Source organism: Ictalurus furcatus, chromosome 28, assembly GCF_023375685.1.
Source record: "Ictalurus furcatus strain D&B chromosome 28, Billie_1.0, whole genome shotgun sequence".
NCBI classification, from domain to species: domain Eukaryota; kingdom Metazoa; phylum Chordata; class Actinopteri; order Siluriformes; family Ictaluridae; genus Ictalurus; species Ictalurus furcatus.
The window spans coordinates 5,207,324-5,220,606 of NC_071282.1; the positions used below are offsets into that span (position 1 = coordinate 5,207,324).

A 13,283-nucleotide genomic window follows, 5' to 3' on the forward strand; every position below is an offset into this window, starting at 1 on the left:
TTTACCTCAAGGTCATGCTGAGCTACGTGTAATTGGTGTGTTTTTAAGAATATATATATAATTTCAGTAGAAGACAGCATGTAACCTATTTTCCTTTTTTTTTTTCTTCATACTCTGAGTAAAATTCCTGAGAGCTCCACTAGTTATGCTCATTATGTTTCTAACAACTCAGAATGTTCCAGAACATTCTGTTCAAGATGCAGGAGACTATTCAAGCATGGATCGGTTTGCAAATAAATAAAAAAAATCCATCTCATTAAATCACAGCAAAAAATGAGCTACTAGCGATTTATCTATGATTTTGGATGCTGTCGTGAGTCATTCCAAGGTAAACGAGTCGCTTGAATCTGTTTGTTAGCCTTGACGAGAAAAGGTCGTCTTGACTGAAGACTACGAAAAAATGGCTGGCTATTGTAATTCCGGTCAACCCGTTCTCACACTGCGTCCTGTTTTCTGTTCTACAATAGCATCGACACTGGCGAGAGCCCAGTTAGCGGCGGCCCGGCTTCCGCTATCGACCAGCCCCAGGTTATTCCGTCTCAAGGTGACCTCCTGGGCGACCTTCTCAATCTCGACCTGGGTCCTCCTGTCAATGTGCCACAGGTCTCGTCCATGCAGATGGGAGCCGTAGACCTTCTAGGAGGCGGTCTTGACAGTCTGGTGAGTACCTTTTTTTTTCTTTTTTTTTTTTTTCTTTTTTTTAATCTTTCCTTTAAAATCAACATTAAAACCACTGGCGGGTTAAGTGAATAATGTTTATCTCGTTACGATTGATGGCACCTGTCAAGGGGTGAGAGATATTAGGCAGCAGTCGGTGCTCAAAGTTGATGTGTTTGAATCAGGAAAAATGGGCAAATTTTGATGGCTAGACGACTGGGTCAGAGCATCTCCAAAACGGCAGGTCTTGTGGAGTGTTCCTGCTATGCAGTGGTTGGTACCTACCAAAAGTGGTCCAAGGATAGACAACAGGAGAACCTGCAACAAGTTCACTGGTCGTCCTTCCTTGCACTGTGGGTAGCCGGCAGAGGCAGTGTGATGCTCTGGGCAATGTTCTGCTGAGAAACCTTGGGTCCTGCCGTTCATGTGGATGATACTTTGACACGTACCATCTACCTAATCACTGCTGCAGACCAAGTACACCCCCTCATGGGAACGGTATTCCCTAATGGCAGTGGCCTCACTACTACACTGCAAAAATAGTTCAGGAACGGTTTGAGGAACACGACAAAAAGTTCAAGGTTTTGAACCGGCCTACAAATTCCCCAGATCTCAGTCCGATCGAGTGTCTGTGGGATGTCCCTCAATCAAGTCCGATCCGCGGAGGCCCCACCTCGCAACTTACAAGACTTAAAGGATCTGCTGCTAACATCTTGGTGCCAGATAACACGGCACACCTTCAGAGGTCTCGTGGAGTCCACGCCTTGACGGGTCAGAGCTGTTTTGGCGGCACAAGGGGGACCTACACAATATTACCCAAGTGGTTTAACGTTCTGGCTGATCGGTGTTTATTAATAAAATTATTTCCTAAGGTGTTCTGTTTCACGATAACAGATATTAAGGAGATTATTACGATTTGGAGTATTTTCCCCACTTGTATTTTCAGTTTTTGAACTTGACCCGACCGCACCTTCATTTCAATATGCTAGAGATCACCACGTTTTACTGTTTATTACCATGGTCACATGTCTCCGCAGAGGCTTCTGCTTAATGGAAGTAGAGCAGAACATTGCCCACAGCAAGTTGACTGACATTTTGTATCTCAGGAGTTTGGGCTTGCTGAAAAACGTGCTTTAAAAATAATAATAATAAATTTTGCATCATTTTGAGGAATACATCACGCTATGTTATTTCAGTACGTCAAGTGTTTTTGTTTGTTTTTGTTCTACCCAAGAAATGCTTAGGAACCACAGTGCTACTGAATTCTTGACTCTGATTGGTCAGCGGGTGGTTTCTGTGAGTAGTTAGTTAACCGGTTTGGATGGAGTCTCCACTGTCAGCGTTTTATACCAGTGAGAGGTAAAGTCGTTCCTTTTAAGTTTCTTGGTGCGTGAAATTATTCCGGAAGAAGGACTATTAGGTTTCTTGGGTAAAATGACAAGCCGCGTCACGCCACCCCGTCTCTGATTTAATTCAATTCAATTCAGTTTTCTTTGTATAGCGCTTTTTGCAATAGACATTGTCTCAAAGCCGCTTTACAGAAACATATAAACACGGGATGCAGATTTTAAAAGTGCGAATTTATCCCAGTTGGCAAGGAAAAACTCCCTAAGATGTTAAGAGGAAGAAACCTTGAGAGGAACCAGACTCGGAAGGGAACCCGTCTCATCTGGGTAGCAACGGATAGTGTAAAAAAGTTCAAGGTTATTCAGATTATAGTTCAGATTATTTTCCTATAAAAGCACACCTGTCATATTGTATACTTGGAGCAGTAGTAGATAAGGGCTATTGGTATCAAAAGTCATTCTGTCCTTATTGATCTGCTGTGGGGGGAAAACCAACCTAAATTGGTTTGACCATTGCTCTGTGAAATGAATCTCTGGTGCGCACACGCACATTCTTTCAGGCAACGTAGGGAGGTAAAAATATTCGTATTAGACACGACGTCATAACAACGGCCTTGCAAGCTAGCTTCGGATTCAGATCGCTATTCGGCTGCTTTCTCCACATGAGGCCATTAGCACTTTCTCCGGATCAGTATTCGAGAGGAGCTGTTGCTGGAATATACTGGCTCAGACACGATTTAAAATGAGACGTGCCACTTCCGTCCTGAGGTGGAAACGTTGAGCTCCATGACAGTAGGCACAGCATGACAATCAAGAATAATCAAGTCGGACGTGGCTCAGGACTCGAAGTCTGGAATTCACCTCGAACGACATTTTACTATTCAACCTTTTTGATCCCGGAAGAATCCGAGAGATATCCGAGACTCATTAAAATGCTTAAGTGTCAAATCCTTTGCTCAGACAGGTTGTCTTTTTTTTTTTTTTTTTTTTTTTTTAAGGCTACTGTTTCTCACCTATTCTCACCTACTGCCTTAAAAGCGTCTCTTCTCATTAAGAGTTCATAAGAAAAGAATAAAGGTCTCTGATTTATCAGTAGCTCAGAGGAAACCATTAGAGCAAGCGATGGAATCGGGCCAATTTTAATGAAAGACGTGGTCTGAAAGCCACAGTAACGATAAGGCTGCAGAGTTGACTTTCATATGTAGTTATTCAGCTTTGGGTGGTTGAACCTGTCGGATGGATTTTGGAGATGAAATGTAAATTGTAGGTTAATAGCTAGCATAGGGAGTCAAAAAAAAGAATGGCAGAACTTTTCTCTTTTTTTGCATCCCATTTCGTGTCGTGCGACTTCTTAAAGCACCCGGTGGCTCAGTAGCTCTCACACACACAGTGTCGTGGTTCTGATTGGGAGTCTCTTCTGGAGAATTGGCCGTGAGCGAGCCCTTTTAAGTAGCACGCTTTTGAGCTCAAACTCAAAAGTCAGGCATAGGTTGATTGTTTTATTTCACGTTAACAAATTCGAAACATTCTCCATTTACTATGATAGAAATCGATGGGGCACGGCTAGTCCAGTCAAGTGCATGCAAGATAGTGGGGAAGGGGGCAGGGCTTCCAACAGAGTCGGTTAATTCTTACTCAATTCGTTCCAGGTTTATATTTCGTTTGCTCATCAGCCATTATATTGGGAAGTAAAAAAAAAAAAAAAAGACTACCCTGCCAAAATATTGCCACATTTCTGAGTGGTAACTCATAGTACAGGTTGGCTGCTCACTGGATATCATGGCAATGTAATATCTTGTAAAGACTATTCAATTATTATGTTGCACAAATCTAATACCTATCTGGAGGCACTTTACAAGTACATGCTTTGACGGTTTCAGAATACACGGATCATTGTGGTTGGTTAATATATTAAGGGACACAATTGCTGCTGCACTGTTCATAAAGATGCATACAGATCCACTGGTCCCATTGTCTTCTGAGCCATTGGCTGCTTTAATTGTAATGTAAGTGTACATAACACACACATTCTTCAAGCTTTATAGAGTACGCATCACATTGGTGTTTGGTCAGATGGATTCCTGCTTAGCCCAGTAGAAAATCACATGAGCGGTTAGAAGAGAGAGAGAGAGAGAGAGAGAGAGAGAGAGAGAGAGAGAGGAAAAAAAAGGCTATGTTGATGTACCATGTGACCTGTTCAGGGTCACTGTAGTTTCTGTGGGAATGGGTAGGGTTGGTCAAAATTCCTTTGACCTTAAAAAGGTAACCTCACATTGCAGGTTATGCAATCACCCATTAAAGCAATACATCACCCAGAAACATCATGACTAATGGTGTGAAAGCTGTTGGAAGCCACTTAAGCGTCATTTGGCTGCACTTGCTGTGATTAATTGCTAGAAATGATGGAATTACCGGGTTTATTCCTCCAAACCTATCTTCCTCTGACTAGCGTCTCTTAGTACGTATAATCATAGATGTACCGAGCAGTAAGAATGGACGAGCAATCGCGCTTTGTAGTATATGAGAATTTACGCTTATACAGTTACGCTCGGCACTGGAATTGATTATTCATCATTGGCAAAGAAATAAAGGGGAAAGGGAAGAAAGAAAGAATTGTCTGTTAAACTATTCCCACTGGTGAGAAAGGCGAAATCGGTATACGAAACACTCGGCCGCAACAAAGCTCTCTCAAGATTTATTTTGCACGGTCATCACATTAACGATCGCCCTTCCCCTCCTGCTCGAAACGTCCCACCTCCTCTTCCATTGCCTGGTGAAGGCTGGAATGTGAACTTGATTTACTGCATCTCTGCGAAAACCTCCTGGACCGTCCTGTCTAACCATTATGAAGGTCAGCAGCCATAATACGGAGTTATGAAGTTAGCCCTGCTAAGTCAACAGCTTTCTGCTGAGGTTAGGGCTTTTTTCCCCCCTCAGGGACTGACGCAAGCTATTTATTTATTTATTTATTACTTGATATGCTCATTATTGCAACCATTATTTCTGGCTACGAGTCATGTAAAGTAATGAATAAATTTGAAAGCGAGGAAATAAACATGACTCCAATTATTTCTGGTTTCTGATCTGACTGTAGAAGAATGTTTCGAGCGCTGTTGTGTTAATCCTTTTTAATTTCTCCTCATTATTATTATTATTATTATAATAAACAAGTCTGAACTTTTTTTTTTTTTTTTGTAGCTCGGAGGAGACCTTGGAGGAGGTGTTGGAGGCAGTCCTGCTGTAAGTAGACTATATTAACCTGAACCATATTAAAACTAAACAAATGTTTAAAATGGGCCCACCGGTTGATGTTTTACCTTTTACCTGGCCGTGGAGTTGAATCAGCTCTCTTATTAGCAACGTTATACAGTCCCGTCATGAATATGAGACGACGTATCGGAATTTCAGTTTCGTTTCCTCATATTCACATGCAGATGTGTTAAACAGCTTAAAACATGGCACCTTTGGTGAGCAATATAGGTAAGATATAGGCTTAAAGTAAATATTTGGTTGCACATGTATGCAGACCTGTTCCATGTCCGGTTGTTAGTACAGCAGTTGTTTCTTTCTTTTTACAGGCCATTCCAAATTGTTGTACTGGCTATGCCCAGTGCTTGTGCAATGGCTCTGATTAGATTTTCCCTTTTTGCTCAGCTTCAAAATGGCTTGCTTTTCTCCTATAGACAACTCTCATGTTGGTCTTCATGTTGGTTTATCCTTTTTCATAACAACAAATGCAGTATCCACAAGTGAAACCTAGGGCTCAAACCAAGAGTAGAATTTAAGAGCTGTTAATTCTTTACAATCAATTTAACAGGGCACACCTGGGCAGCAAGAAACACCGCCACATCAGTCACATTTTCCAATACACAGTCACTTTAAATAAATTGGTGGGTTCAAAAAGATTTTTTTTCTTGTTTTGTTTTTAAACATCTATATGTAAATATGAGGAAATGATAGCTGAAATTCTGATCCGTCGTCTCATATTCATCTTTTGACCTCAAACCCAAGTAATATAATTGGCATTGCTGTTCCAATAGTTTTTAAAATATTTTTGGGACTGTAATTCTCAACTGTTCCAAAGTATCCTATACCATGTAAGTTTTTTTTATTATTATTATTATTATTAACATACCCAAACTACAATGTGACACTGGTTGTTCTCTGTGTTTTGTTGTTTTTGTTTGTTTTTCACTCCTCAGGTTGGCCAGAACTTCATTCCATCTTCAGTGCCCAACACATTTGCTCCTTCTCCTACTCCAGCGCCCATCAGCAGCGGCCTAAATGACCTGTTTGAACTTTCCACAAGCATGGCCATCAATACTGGGGGTTACATCGCACCTAAAGCTGTAAGTGCCAAGGGGAAATCGTTTATCATTCGAATCAGCAGAACCAAGAAAGCACTCCACTTCTCAATCCTCTGTCCCTTCAGGACTGGAGGTGCGTAAATCTCGTATAAATACGGAATAAAGCAGAAAAGAAACGAGGCTTGACGTGAAGCGGAGCTGCTGTCCCCATCCCAAACAGTTATTGGTTATTTTCCTATAAAGTGTTTTATTCCTCACGTACCACAACAATTTACCAACTGTAACAGCTTTTAATGTTATTTTAATGTCCATTTACTGTCAGGCTTAGATTGTGTACAGCGTTCACCATACAAGTTTGTGTGAGTAAATTGTTGGTATAGAAAGAGCATGTTTAAACGAGTGCATTCAAATCAATCTGAGCTACTCTCTGACCAATCAGAACGGAGCATTCAACAGTTAAGCAGTAATATCCCTAATCCAGCATAACTGAATATATAATATAATACTCTTATATGGCTATAATACTCATTCGCATCATTTAGGCCAAGTGTGGTGTGGGTCTGTGGGATTATGCTCGATTTATTTAAAATTTTGCTGCTGCCGTGTCCCATTCTTAGAGACTCCTGATGTATTAAAGGAGTACGGCTGGCTAGGGAATACTCCCAAATAGCTTCGTTAATAATAACTCCCTGAGCTAAACCTAATGCAGAGACTGAACTGGGTTAGGACAGTCAGGAAAGTGTAGGTCCAAGGCACAGTGAGCACCAACTTGAATTTCTCCAAAGGAAGGCGGCTTTAAAATGCTCCCTATAAGCATATCGTACACACGATAAAGCTAAAATCAAAACGTGGCGTGTTTCAGTCTCATAACGCAGCATTTCTCTTTCCAGGTGTGGTTACCAGCAGTCAAGGCGAAAGGGTTGGAAATTTCCGGAACGTTCTCCCGCCGTCAAGGCCATATGTACATGGACATGTCTTTTACCAACAAAGCCCTGCAGCACATGACTGACTTTGCCATCCAGTTTAATAAGAACAGGTATTTGCTCATGCTCTATGTTTTTAAAAAAAAAAAAAAAAAAAATATTCCCCCCCTCTCATTTTCCTCATAAATGCGCTCCATGATTCTAACTAACCTGTTTCTCCTGTGTAGTTTCGGAGTGATTCCTACCACGCCTTTACCCGTTCACACGCCTCTAATGCCCAACCAAAACATCGACATCTCCCTGCCTCTGAACACCATCGGACCCGTTATGAAGATGGACCCTCTCAACAACCTCCAGGTAGAAAATCGGCATCGACTTTATCTTTTTAAAGTGTTCATCGTTATTCAGTACCTAACCGAATGATCCAGCTCGTTTTTCTCACAATTACACCGGATTATGTAATGTGCCCAAACCCCCCCCCCCGAGCTCTAATGGGGATTCATTAGTTCTGTCAGGAATCCCTGTCGTTATAATGAATGCTGTTTTTAAAACACGACGGTAGCACGCTCTCGCTGGCGGCGACAGCTCTCGGGAGCTAATCCATCAGCAGAGAGCGCCGCGTTCACCGTCCTCACTCCTGGAGGAAGGGCGATTTCGCTCGAAAATCACCGTCTCCCCTCTGGATTTGGACAGTCTCCCGCGCTTAGCCCCTCTCTGGCAGCCAGCAGCCTGAGGAATAGCTGATGTGGTGAAACCCAACTGTGAGGGTTGCACAGCATGCTCCGGCTTTGCCCTCCACACCATAACGATCTGTGAAAATTCCTCCAGCAGCTCCCTGGTGAGCGTGTGTGTGTGTTCTTTCCAATGGTTTGCAGTCACGTTTCTGGGGCTTTTTTTTTTTCCCCCCCTTTCAGTCTTTGGGTATTCTCAATCTCCCCATGTCTCTTTTTGTTCCTTCTTGAGTGCGAGGCATAAATGACACTTGCACCTGTTCATTCGGCAGAGTGCAAAGCTCCAGCAGAGCTTGTTTATGAGACGGTTGTTTGGAAGTGCAGGTCCGTGTGAAACCAACCCCCCACCGTCTACGGAGAAGCCTGCCAAGACTGCGTTTCAGGCTCCCAGTGTCCTTTCATTACAGAACAAAACCTAGCAGCTTAATTATTGTTTAGTCCTTTACACCACAACTCTGTTGAATTCTCGCAGCTGAAGGTGTTGATTCATTTTCTATAGCAGCACAATAAATCACAATATAGCTGTTCAATGGATTTAAATTTTATTTGCTGCATTTCAGGTTTTTGTTGACCCATTTCTCTGGCCCGGAAGCTGAAGGAGAATTTCTCAGCGCTGACCTTTTTTCCCCTTAGAACCTCAGGATCAGTGCTTTCATTGGTTGTTTTTTTTTAGGTTGCAATTATCATATTCTCGTGGGTCTATTTTCTCAATTTGCTTCTGCTGGTTTCGCGTCGAGTTGTTGCTTATTTTTTGACTCGCAGAGCATGCACTCTTAAACAAAGCAACAGTGTACTTAACGATGAGAAAAGCGTTTGATTTTCTGCTACCGCATCCCCTTTTATGACAACAGAAGAAAAAAACGAGTCAAGAATGACTCACTTGGGTATCATAATACATGCTTGTCAGCATATCCTTGTCTTGCACAGTCATTCATTTTTAAATGATTGCTTAAACGATGGCTTTTTCTTTTCTTTTTCTTTTTTCCTAACGCGAAACGAGTATTGTTTCTTAAAACAAATGCGGTCTGTCTTAGACTAAACCCAGTGTTTTAATCAGAAACCCGTATCACAGAAAGAGCCTCGTGAAAGTCCCACTGCTCCTCAAGAATTCTTTGAGCATTCTCCTTGTAGCTTTAGACATATTCCCAGTAATAGCAAGCTTTACCCAGAGGAGTTTAAACCTGCGTATAGTACTGCAGAAGAAATGCTGCAGGACAGCTCTAAGGGCTTTGTGTTCCAGAATCTATAGCTCACCGGTACCTTTTTTTTTTTTTCTCTTTTCACAAAAGGGCTCATCAGCAGTTTGGTGGAAATTCGCTGAGGCCGGCTTTTTTTGAAAACCTGAATACTGCTTGTAGTGTTCTCTAAAGCCACACCCATAAAAATGCACATGGTGCATCAGTCCTAGGAACAGGAAGGATTTGACAGTAAGAATGATTGACATGACGGGCAATCAGAGAGCCAACGTTACCCTGATTGGTTGCAAGTCCCTTTTGCACACAGAGAGAGATTTTCTTCTATATAGATATTTTATTGACAGCTGCCAGGCTGTGAGGAGAAATATTAGTGCCATAAATATCCCTCACCTCACCTTAGTGCTACTGCGACTAATCTTATCCTTGTCCCTTTTGGTTGATCTATCCATGTCAAGGAAAACTTTACCGTGAACCACATTTTAAATACACTCACCTGCTGTACCCCTGCTCATCCATGCCATTATCCAGTCAGCCAATCATGCAGATCCAGGCTGGTTTAAATATTTCAGAAATGGCTCATCTCACTGGGATTTTCTGACTGACCAGTTCAAGCTGACATAACTCAAATATAACCACTCTACAACCATGCTGAGCAGGAATGCATCTCAGAATGCACAACACGCCAGGTGGAGGTCTACCCGTGCTAGCCAGGAACAGGAAGCAAGGGTACAGTGAAGAAAGAAGAGCTTGTGAATGTCCACCAAATGATTTTGTCCTAACTTCTATTTTGCTGATTTGGTAGATAAGTGCAGCGAGTTCAGCCGAGAAAAGTTTTACTCTTAAGATGTTGACAGCTAGGTCAGCGGAAATTCCAAGGCGCTCTCATGGCCCACTGGCTTGTGGACTTGACATCTGTCACAGCACATACATCACTTACACAGGTGGCAGGCTGAGGTTTGGGATCGCGAAGGTATGAGGGTGGTGGCTGGCAGCTCCATGGTTAAGACATTGGACTTCTGATCAGAAGGTTGAGAATTCAAATCCCAGCACCACCAAGCCCTTGAGCAAGGCCTTAACCCTCAACTGCTCAGTTGCATAAATGAGATAAATGTAAGTCGCTCTAGATGAGGGCTTCAGCCAAATGCCATAAATGTAAACATGATAAAAACAACAACCTGGAAATAGTTGGACTTTCTGACTTCGTTTACATTTATGGTTCAGTGTCTTCAGTGCATGGTGAAGAATCCTAGTTATCGAAATTAAAACCTAATTAAACATTGATGTAAAAGACAGAGAAAATAATATCAGTTATCCGTCTAAAACTATCTTTCCCTGGCACTCATTTGTTCCTGTGTATTTGCGCTCTTGACCTGCGAGACGTTATCCTAAAGAGTATGCACAAATCCGTGTAAACACGATCAGGTCGTTACAGTTTCCCGGTGCGTCACGGTGTACGATAGGATGGTTACGTCACGTCACATTTGCAGTTCTTCAGTTATGCTGCTACCTCTTGTGCCACTCATGCATAGCACTTTATCACACACGACGCCTATCGAACTTCAAGAGCACAGCATTGCTGACCAGAACTGCACAAAACCAGTGTTGAGAAGCTGTTGTATGTAAATCTGAGGACACATTTAATACGGAGTCCATCTTGTCTTTTTCAGTTCCTTTTTTCAAATTAAGAATTGCTGAGGTGTCACGTGGTTTATATAGATACAGTGTAAAGAGTCTGACCTCCAAACGCTTCTGTCCTGCAGGTGGCTGTGAAAAACAACATCGACGTCTTCTACTTCAGCGTGCTCATTCCGCTCAACGTCTTCTTCGTCGAGGACGGCAAAATGGGTAAAACTTTGTCCTGGACCTTACTCTGTTGGCAGTATGACCTGCATTCAGTACTCAAGTCAAGCAGAAATGAAACAAGGTGGCCTAGTGGCCCCTAAGGAGCAGTAAACCATTGTGCCTCTCTGTGTCGTGCTGTCTGAAAAAGTGAGTGTAGTGGGTTTCAGATGGATTCATTGCTTCTTCTTTTTTTTTTTTTGGTCTCCATAGAGCGTCAGGTATTCTTAGCCACATGGAAAGACATTCCTAATGAGAATGAGCTGCAGTACCAAATCAAGGAGTGCCACTTAAATGCCGGTAAGTGTGGGTTTTTTTTCCCCCCTTCCTTAACCTTTTACAAAATCCAGAAAGTTCTTTGCAATGTGTTTTCTCATGTGATCCACTGCTCTAATTAACTTGGCTCGCGAGTGCTCAGTGCTTGCAGAACTGAAGTACTCTCATGTGTCAAAGCATTTTGTTAATGGATTCAGATATAAACCTACTGATGATACCCTTGACATCTCCAGGAAAAAAAAAAAAAGTATAGCCCCTTGTACCACAGCACTGTCGAATTCCTCGAATCTGATTGGTCAGAAGGTGCCTCACAGCTGACAGTAGTGACCGGTTTATATTAACTCGCCCGTTCGGATACGTTATCATTTCCGTCATTTCGCAACATTGAAACTTTAAGATTGATAACGAATGCATAGATTTGGACGTAAAACACTACATTTCTCCAATACTGTACTTGAAGTGTTTGTTCTTAAGATTTTCTCTTGCGTGATATTTTTGACTCAAAAGAAAGACGTTCAAAAGGAAAATCGCTGTTTTTTTTGTTGTTGTTTTTTCTTAAAAAAAGTAAGTCAGGAATGTAGGTAAAGAATTATTCCACACTTACACACTGTCAGAAATAAAGGTACCCACCTGTACCTTGGGTGGTATGATCAATGGTACATCTTTTCTACTTTTAGTATGTATCTACCCTCAGAGGTGCAAGAGTTGTACTTTATATATATATATATATATATATATATATATATATATATATATATATATATATATATATATATATATAATATAAAATATATGTTTTGTAGAAGTAAAGCTTTAAAGGTACATCAGTGGTCCTTAAATGTACAATAGTAGTAGTATTATTTCTTACTTGTACAAAAAACCTTGAAGATATTTCAAATATGATCAAGAACAATTTGATTTAAGTTATGATGTCAGTGTACTAATTGGCTGAGAAAACCCATTTAAGTTATGATGTCAGTGTACTAATTGGCTGAGAAAAGCCATCGGGAAAACTGACTCCCGGACTTTAGGAATGCTTGTTTGTGTTTGGATAGGCCTCCTGTCTGTCATATTGTGCACAGTCTATGGACCACGGTAGATCCTGGGGGCAGAGATTTGTGACCATTGGTGGGAATGAGAGGGGCTGGGGAGGCTGTAGACTCAAGGACCAAAAAAAAAAAAAAAACAGAATTAAAACGTTAAACCCATCTACGTAACTGTTAGAGATCTAATCTTGGGAAAAATATTTTTTTTTTTTACTGATTTTACGTAATGCAGCTTGAAAGATCCAATTATGTACCTAAAACATTTTTAAAGGTGAAAGTACATACTAATGGTACAAAAAAGATATACACTTCGTATATTGTACCACTAGGAAAAGTAGTTTGATGATACCTTTTTATTTCTGAGAAAATCAATCAAGCTGACCTTGAACACATCACCGCCACCTCCATCAGTGTTTGAATGTGATTGTGGGGCTTCAGACAATGGGAAGAAATCTCAGTGGTTACAGCGGCATGGTGTTTTTCCTCCGTGTCACTTTGTGCTGGACTGCAGATTGCTTCTCCGATTTCGATTTGAGACTAACTTGAAGCGAGCACTCTGCCTGCGAAAGGCACTTCTTGTGCCTTCTCATTATCAAGTCATTATCTTTTATAAGACAGAGCCTCTGTTTAGTATGACCCGCTCGCTCCTGCAGCTGTGTTGGTATTGATAGATGTACACCTCAACTCAATTTGGAAAAGAATTGATCATTTATTTGTTGTTATTATTATTATTATTATTATTATTATTATTAGGGGCCAAGCACCGAAAGTGCACCGTTAGTTTTCTTCTTCTTCTTCCGCTTTTGAGTGTATGACAGTCCGTAGAACTGCTTGCAGGAAAATTATGAAATTTGGCCCACAGACAGAGGGCAATCTGAACTGTTACTACAGCAAATTTGGAGTCTCTAACTCAAACCCTCTAGCGCCACCAGCTGTCCAAAATTGCACTCCTGTTTATTCTA

General features: G+C 41.4%; 1 protein-coding gene across 4 annotated transcripts in view; it reads left to right on the top strand.

The window, feature by feature from the left end:
• ap2b1 (adaptor related protein complex 2 subunit beta 1) overlaps positions 1-13,283 on the top strand; it is a 30,799-nt gene that overhangs the window by 10,045 nt on the left and 7,471 nt on the right. For all 4 annotated transcript variants that reach the window (XM_053617782.1, XM_053617779.1, XM_053617778.1 and 1 more), the window contains 7 exons: positions 468-660; positions 5,202-5,243; positions 6,206-6,352; positions 7,201-7,346; positions 7,461-7,590; positions 10,921-11,005; positions 11,213-11,299. In XM_053617782.1, the coding sequence (XP_053473757.1) occupies positions 468-660; positions 5,202-5,243; positions 6,206-6,352; positions 7,201-7,346; positions 7,461-7,590; positions 10,921-11,005; positions 11,213-11,299 (830 nt within the window). The remainder of the gene's footprint in view (positions 1-467; positions 661-5,201; positions 5,244-6,205; positions 6,353-7,200; positions 7,347-7,460; positions 7,591-10,920; positions 11,006-11,212; positions 11,300-13,283) is intronic.